At 43.8% G+C, this 8,266-nt stretch overlaps 3 protein-coding genes across 13 annotated transcripts in view; 1 reads left to right on the top strand and 2 right to left on the bottom strand.

Annotated features, from left to right (window-relative positions):
* Positions 1-4,044, bottom strand: part of LOC147758306 (uncharacterized) — an 88,791-nt gene extending 84,747 nt beyond the window's left edge. For both annotated transcript variants that reach the window (XR_015325987.1, XM_086986475.1), the window contains exon 1: positions 1,412-4,044. Coding sequence is in view for 1 of the 2 variants with exons in the window: in XM_086986475.1 (XP_086842601.1) it covers positions 1,412-1,479 (68 nt within the window). In the remaining variant the exon portion in view is untranslated. The remainder of the gene's footprint in view (positions 1-1,411) is intronic.
* Glut1 (Glucose transporter 1) overlaps positions 1-8,266 on the top strand; it is a 280,015-nt gene that overhangs the window by 98,980 nt on the left and 172,769 nt on the right. For 4 of the 10 annotated variants that reach the window (XM_022817455.2, XM_022817454.2, XM_022817449.2 and 1 more), the window contains exon 1: positions 7,547-7,687. The exons of 2 other annotated variants lie outside the window; for them this stretch is intronic. Coding sequence is in view for 1 of the 8 variants with exons in the window: in XM_086986443.1 (XP_086842569.1) it covers positions 7,685-7,687 (3 nt within the window). In the remaining 7 variants the exon portion in view is untranslated. Of the gene's footprint in view, positions 1-4,180; positions 4,202-7,546; positions 7,688-8,266 lie in introns of those variants that run through there. 4 more of the 10 variants (XM_086986415.1, XM_022817450.2, XM_086986437.1 and 1 more) reach the window with 3 other exon arrangements.
* LOC111255468 (retinal dehydrogenase 2-like) lies at positions 4,720-6,428 on the bottom strand. The gene has a single exon (XM_022817463.2). The coding sequence runs from the start codon at positions 6,426-6,428 to the stop codon at positions 4,944-4,946; it is 1,485 nt and encodes a 494-aa protein (XP_022673198.1). The 3' UTR covers positions 4,720-4,943.

Genomic DNA, 8,266 nt, shown 5'->3' with positions numbered 1-8,266 from the left:
TATATAGATATTGTGATCGTACTATTTATTACTGTTTTATAGCTTGCTTGTTACGACGATTCTGATTTAATGATTAATTATACAGGATGGAAATACATTTGCATCCAACGCTTGTTATACGAACTGCACTCCTTTCTTCGCACTTGTGCCTTCCGACTAGATAAAAGTGCCAATTTACCACCCTATAGTATTACTCTGTTGTACGGAACGGTCATCATTCATACAGTCTGACCTCGACCCGTTTCCCTTTCACTCCAAAAAAAAAAGGAAAAATGACGCAATAAATTTACTCACGGCCCTCTGCGATTTAGGCAGTTTGGAGACAAGATTAACGATGCTCGTTGTAGACACGAAGTAGTTGGTAGTATCCGTTTAGCATAGGGTCGCACGCTACGTCTCCCCGTCTTCTAATGCCAGTAAATACCTTTCACTGACTTTTTCTGTGACCCGTGTCTATTTAATTGAATTATTGATCGTTCCTAATTGTATAAGCTATCTTGGTATTGATCACGATATCGGTTAAGAGTACACACGAAAACATCGATACTAGCTGTGACAAGCCTGACAAGGGAGCTGCGAGTCAACTGAAATGCCATATACCCCGTACCTCCCTCCTGGAGCTGTTAGCATTATCAAGTGTTAGTAAAATACATAAAGAATTTGTGATAAGATAGTTAAACTGTTGCTCTACCGGTTTTTGTTTAATGTATCCGTAAATGGAAGATATTGAAATCTTGTTTGATGCAACGGTCAGGACATGTCAGCAGTTCACTGCGGCTTATCAACCACTGCCCGTTAAGCTGCCTTTTTTTGTTGTAGGTTTTTTGGATTTTTAATTGGTTCACGAACTGAGTTCGACAGACGTTGTTATGTCGAAATGCTTTCGTATGCCACTGTCCCTGCTGATGCGCAACAGACTTTTGCCGTGATAACGCTAACGTATCTATCTGATCCTGGGGGTGTTTAAAGCTGCTTAGGTTCGAAACCTAATAAGAACACATTTCGATGTTCTATTGAGGGCAAAAATCCAGCCAGTGGTAAATGCAATGAATATAGGAACCTCCTTTTTTGCTCGATCCCTCTAGATTGCAAAACGCCTTCGAGTGCCACTTAGCTCTACCCTTTCAAAGACGGAGCAGCTGGAAGTCAGCAAGGCTAAATGTCATCTTTATATTATTAAGTTTTACCGTAGACGCGTTAAATCATTAGAATATTCTTTGATTTGAATTTTACCATATCCGATGATATATCTGTTATCCGATCGTTTCTATTTCTTGCAGTTCTCTCAGCCGCAGTGGGGCTCCCACCGTATTATTTGAAACGGCTCTCATTCTATCTATACCGCGACCCTTTTCCCTTTGTCTGATTCTATAGATGTCTATATGTATATTGTGTATGTCACTGTACTTACATTTCCGTGTCCACCTGTTTGTCTCGGCCTTTGCTTGTCTTTTTTGTTCTATCACTATCCCTCCGCATTCCTCATGCCGCTTTGTTCCACCACGACCCAAAGCGACGCTGCACTTATCTGTCAAAATTTTCACAAGCCCTTTTTCTGGCATGGGAAACAGCCAGATTGTTTAGACAATTTTCCTCTTTTGCCCTGTTCTATTTCGCTTCCTATCTTCATTCGCGGCTGGTCTCACAGATAGCAATTCTGCTATTTACCTCTACACAACTATGCAGCCACTGACGCCGCCCTAACTCATTATTCCGTTCGGCTACCGCTGCAGGTAGGTGTTCTTCCGCGATCCGAAGCCGTACTAGATAGCCCTACAGGCGATTCGTCTGCACACCATTGTTACCAAAGACTCGTTGCTGCTGCCGTCAGCCGTTCAAGTCCGATGTATTGGCCTCTTACGGTCCCTCGATTAGCGAAACTATCAACAGAAACTCTCTCGGTTGGTAGAGAAAACGAGGGATACGGGAGGGGTGCGGGAAGAGCGAAAAAGAAAACAGAAAGTGTATCTTTTACATGGCCCTAGATTCAGCTTCGCAGTCGATGCAACCCGCCAAAACCAAGAGTGATTGCATCGAGCCGATGCCAAGGCTTCTAGCTTTTCCCTACCCAGAAAAAAGCTGCCTTTAGTTACACGAGTTGGATATCGGGACATTCGAGTGTCGACCGGAAAACGGCAACTAGCTTTGGCATCAAGGAGGCACGCAGGTAAAAGAGGCTGAGAGTGCCCGAAAAAGTAAAAGGCGCCAAACGATTTCTGGTGGCTGATTCCGCTAAGGTCCTTGCAGGCAAAAGTGGACTAGCCACGAGGCCGGCTTTCTCTTGTCATTGTCGACGACAACAGCGAGAGAGCGACAAAGAGAAATTCAATGGTACCGTCTGTTGCTACTGTTGGAGCGCATTGTTGTCCCATAATTCGACGCAGAGGTAAAGGCAAAACGCGATTTTGAAGAACCGGATTCCGGTCACTGTTCTACGGAGCGTCGATACTGCCTCCCATCAAAAGAGCTGCACTGTATTGTCTCTGTTGGTAATCGCGTTATGGAGCTGCCATGACACCGGGTTGCGACAGACACAGAGGCATAGAGTTGCGGTGTGACACGGCGATAGCTTCATGATGTTAGAAGGATGAAAAAAAAACAACGTAGAAAGAGGACAAATAAACACTTTCTCATTCGCTCTAGGTTTTTTCGTTAGTATTTCCGTTTTTTTGTAGGTAGCGTATTAGTGAACTATCGAGGGCCCAAGGTATGCCGGCCTTGGCAATAATTAGTGCAGTGTCTTGGAGTAAAATCTATATGTTTGTATATCACTTGGCAGAAATCTCTTGACATCAAGAGAGCTTCATTAAATAATATAAACATATGCTTTAACGTTATGTGTTGGAAAAGATTAGTCAGTTGTGGCTCCCCTTTGGTTTTTCCACTTTTTAACCAATCATCTTTCAATTGGTTTTTTCTATATATTAAAAGCACTTCATACATAGGTTTGACTGTCTATCTATCGACACTGGCTGAGGGTCAGCCGCGTCGCTTGATAAGGCATTCAGACCTGAACCCGAGTTGTAGCAGAGGTTACTTAAGAACGTCAGATTTGCTACCGCCAGTTTGCTACGAGTCAGCAGAAGTCAAGGAACTAGCGACGGAACCAAAGAAAATTTACGTTCAAAGCAAAAATGTAGGCGAAAATATTTTTTTTTAGAAAAATCTTGCCTTAAGCTGGAAAAAGAGAGATCTTATTGATAAAATTATCTACGCCGCTAGTCTATAGTTATTTAGACTATAAGCATTTACTGAAAATGAAAAAGTAATTCCAGGTTGAGAATGTCAAATTGGGATCCTCAAGATTTAGCATCCGTGAGACTCGCTGATTGATGTATCGCGCAGGACCTCCTCTAACATATCTACTGTATTTTCAATTAAAGTATAACTTTATTAAGCCAAGCATACCTGATATAAATCTTTAGGTGTAAAAATGATCGTTGTCTCGGAGCTCAAATTCGTTCCATGCTACGTATGGTTACGATTGCAATGAGATCGTACTGAACATTATATTGCTAATTATTTACACATAGTGAGACATAAATATATAAATAACATAAACTATATGATAAAATGTATTTTATTATCGGTGTCATTGTTTACTAGCTCCTAACTCGTAGAGTGGTCGTTGAAAACCACTGTATGAATAAACATTATTTACTATTTATATACCGACGAATTTGGCTAAACGTGACGTGGTATGTGTTTAGACGATGGTGATGAAAGAACAAACATTTCTAGTAAAAATAATTTTCGAGTCATATCTCGTATGTGTTATCTATGTGACACTGCTTGTATAATGTACTCGTACAAAAACCATTACTACCAAGATTACCTTCATTCTTCAAACTGATCTCAAGCCAGTACGGCAACTGGTCTCCGCGGATAGAGCCAGCTTTGTTCCTCAATCGGCCACAAATAATGTGCCTTCGAAAAACTTGTTTAGTTAAACCGAGCAGCAGCACTATTACGGCATACCGTATTTTGTCTATGTTTAGCTAAGCTCAAATCACTTCATCATTGTAGTAAAGCGATGCATACGTTTCTATCTATAGTAGTGTATCAATGCTAGCACGTACGGTTGTGATTTAGTCTTTTACTCTATTGCGTCACCATGGAGACTATTCAGATTACTAGCAAAGTTTCGCCTGGCATAACTACTACGTAAAACCGGAACGATTCAAGGCCAAATTAGGAAAAGGTTCGTCCCTTCGAGAGGTGCCTCTCACATTTCGATATTTGAAGGGTTCGCAAAAACAACAATACTATTTCTAGTTACTTCTAGTTATTTCTAGTTACCATATCAATGAATAGTGCAATTTACAAGCTAGCGAATATTCTGGTAGGATGCAGACAGAGATTCAAAATATATTCTAACAAATCGGCTCGACGATCTATCTAATGACGCGAAGAACCATAAACAAAATTTTCTGTTGTAGCTAAGAGGTCGCCACGTTCTCGTCCAGGTATTATTAGCGTAATATCGCATGGTTTGTATCTACCTTTCCCCGAAATACGGCCAATAATACTGAGATCCCTTACAATGCCGACCTTGGTTTCACTCACACCTACTCGCTTCATCTTGCTTAATAACTGATTCATTATTCCACGAGCCAAATTTTTTTAAGAATATTGATTATTACGCTTAACCTAGTAAAACGCTTTGTCCGTCTATACGTAAGTTACAGAGACAGTTAAAATATTAAATAAGGACAGAAATTCAAAGCAAAATTTATGCCGTTGTCTGAATAAATTTTATTATTTGCAGCTTTTCATTGCTAATTTTTTTACGTACAATTGTCAACGACCGCTCACACCTGTATCGATCAAACATATAGCCCATAAATTATGCTAATTAATACGAAAAGTGGACAACGACAACTGCTGTCACTGAAGTCCAGTGTAGACGTAGTGCTTCCCGACTTTCACGATGCTGCTTCAATTTAAGAAATTTTACCGGGAATTTTCATTGTGACTGTCTTAATTTCACAGTACGGCAAAACACCTTCAATTCCGCCTTCACGGCCAATGCCCGATATTTTGAAACCGCCGAAAGGTGTTTGTGGGGTGTTCGCGAGATAGGTGTTTACCCACACGTTACCGGCCCGGATTTCCTGAGCGAATTTTTGAATGGTGTTAATATTGTTGCTTACGATGCCGCTCGCTAATCCATACGGGGTGTCGTTGGCACGTTCGATAGCCTCCTCAAGCGTCTTGTACTTGAGAATTTGCTGAACTGGACCGAAGATCTCCTCCTTAGCGATTCGCATGTTGTCGGTAACATCAGCAAAGACCGTGGGCTCAATAAACAAAGCACTTCCACCGGGTGCACGTTGACCTCCGCATAATAAGCGGGCCCCCTCTTTTATGCCCGATTCAATCAATTCGAGAATCTTTTCCGTCTGCTGTTCATCGATCTGCGGTCCCTGATCGGGACATTTGAATGGGCAACCGACTGTGCGCTTTTTAGCGAGTTCTACAGCCTTCTTGCAGAACTGTTCGTAGACGCTTTCGTGAACGAAGAGCCTGCTGGCTGCAACACAGCACTGGCCGGCATTGAACATTATCGCTGTGTGGGCAATATTTGCGGCCAGGTCGAGATCCGCATCTTCTGCAACGATCAGGGGACTTTTACCCCCCATTTCAAGGGTGGTTCGTTTACAATTCGATTTGCCTGCGGCCTCCAGGACTAATTTCCCAATTTCGCTCGATCCTGTGAAAGAAATTTTGTCGACATCCCGGTGGCTGGTGATTGCTGCGCCAGTGTCACCAAAGCCGGTGACTACGTTAATAACACCAACCGGAAAGCCGGCTTCATCCGAGAGTTTGGCTAGGTACAACGCCGATAATGGGGTTTGTTCTGCTGGTTTGATAACCACAACACAGCCGGCTGCTAGAGCAGGCGACAGCTTAAGGCAGGTCAAAAACAGAGGGAAGTTCCATGGGAGAATCTGTCCGCAAACTCCAACGGGTTCGTAGCGGGTGTACGTGAAATGATCTCCATCAACAGGCACAGTGCGACCGTGGATCTTGTCGGCCAAGCCAGCGTAGTACCGTAGCAAGTTGACACCTGACCTCACGTCGCTAACTGCGAACTGATACGGTTTACCATTATCGGTTGTCTCAATACTGGCCAGATAGGCTATGTCCCGTTCTACAAGATCGGCAAGCTTGTACATAAGGCGACCTCGTGCCGACGCATCCATCGTCCTCCATGGCGAGTTGGACTTGAACGCGGCGCGAGCTGCTGCCACTGCCTTATCCACGTCGGCCTTCCCGGCTTCTTGTACATCGCAGATTTTTTCGCCCGTAGCAGGGTTGTATGTGGCAAATGTCTTGCCACTCTCAGCATCGACGAACTGGCCGTTGATGTACAATTGCTTATACTTCACCTCAGGGTTGGTAATCGGTGGCGGAAGCTGATCCATGGCGAAGCTAAAACGTAGTACTAGTAATAAAAATAACTGTAGCTGCCGATGACGACAATAAGTGATATTAAGTGAGTAGTAACAACGTAGGTCTTTGCAACTTGTATTAGAAAAGCAGTAGAATGACACACGTTCGACCAGATAATGACGCGCACTTACGAATTCACGGCACCAGTTGCTATCGCACCACGTCCGGTTGTATGCCACGATAGATCTTCTAGCGACAGACGCGGCAATCGAATCGTCTAAAGCCAGAAAGGGGAAAGCGTCATGCCACGAATTACCGGGTACGACACACCGTCAGCTATAGACGCTGTCTCTCTCGCCGACGGCGCCGCTGCCCAAGTCTGTGGTAGCTGCTAGAGCTACGCGCTCCTTTCTCACGTAACGGCTAATGGGAAAGCGTTTCACGTTTCGAAAATAGACAGCAGCGAGAACAGCGATACGGACCGAGGTAACGATCAGAAGTCAATCGAGCCAGTGCCAGCAGCATTAACCGAACGGAAAACTGAGTTCATGAGAGTTGGCTGGGAGTGGCGCGTAGATAGAGGTCGTCCGGCTGAAATGATGTAAACAACTATGTAAACTATGCGGACGCCTTTACGATTCCCGCTGATGGCATATTCGTCATATACCCACAGACGACACCGTTTACAAGCATTCGGGAAAAGAAGCTCAGACTCATACTTACGTATCTGCTTATGGAATTTCACAGTATATAGCTCAAACATATTGAGATAAAAGCGCTTTTTTCCAAAGCTTCTCACGCATAGATGGCTTGTGAAGACATACACACTTTTAACGGCCGGCTACGGGCCCCTCTGTCATACGGGCATACCTTGCCACAATTCGACTTCCAACGCTAACGCGTCTGCCGCCGTTGCGACAGACAGAACCGAAGCAGAGGGACAATAATCAGCTGCGCAGAGAGAAAGAAGCGTTTGGGCCCAATCTTCGTTTAGCACTCGCATTTTCGTTAGTAGGACTCCGTTGAGGAAAAACAAAAATAGCGCCAGCAGAATATCGTTTTGATAAGCAGACGACGCTGATGGTCCGCCGGCCTGGTAGGTGGCGCTATTCAACCAGCCGCCCGACAGAATGCCTAACAGCGGTGCCGGACGTAAAGTTCGAAAAATTAGGTGGCGTTGTTAACGGAAGAAAACGCTAAGATTGTGATAGATATTACAGGAGCTGCAAGCGAAGAACGAATTACTTGAGGATCGGCCTTTGGTTTCACCGGTAGACGCTTCTGATCGATGGTAAGCATTAAACAACACTGCCACGAAAGCAGATTCAGTGTCGATATGAGATTTTACTTCTGAGTCGCATAATTTGACAATGGCAGCAAACGCCTTCTGGTCGTTCGTCTGCTATTCGTCTGCTGCGACACTCTTTTTTACGTTTCGAATATTGATTTCATTGTGACGGACTATTATTGTTGGTTTTGCATAATTAAGTTTAGCCTTTTCGCATGAGTCATCTATCAGCAGGTCTCGTACATTGTAACAAAGAGACGTTTACACTGGTAAACATTTGCTGTGGCCTAGATTGAACGCAGACGATTCATTTTTGATCAGCACTAAGTACGCACCATAACTAGCTACTTCCTTACTTTATATTTATAAAACTCTACATTTGACACGGTTTATAAAAGCGTGTCTTCGAGGAGGTAGGTAGAGGGAGAGCTAACCCGATTCACTTCAAATAGACAAAACGACCGGTACACGTGTAGACACTGTTTAGTATTAACTGATTCTGTACGCTGTTAGACTACTCTTTAAGTTCATCGAACTTCCGCTGCTGCTGCTACCGTCGCTCTCCTCTTAAAGAGCGGTAAG

The sequence above is a fragment of the Varroa destructor genome, unplaced genomic scaffold (genome assembly GCF_002443255.2).
Source record: "Varroa destructor unplaced genomic scaffold, Vdes_3.0 BEIS01000001.1, whole genome shotgun sequence".
Lineage (NCBI taxonomy): Eukaryota > Metazoa > Arthropoda > Arachnida > Mesostigmata > Varroidae > Varroa > Varroa destructor.
The sequence above is the reverse complement of the archived record's forward strand: the minus strand, read 5'-3'. Positions and strand labels throughout refer to the sequence as shown.

Excerpts from the sequence above, each read along its gene's own strand:
- LOC111255468 (XM_022817463.2), bottom strand. The coding sequence starts at position 6,428 with ATGGATCAGCTTCCGCCACCGATTACCAACCCTGAGGTGAAGTATAAG.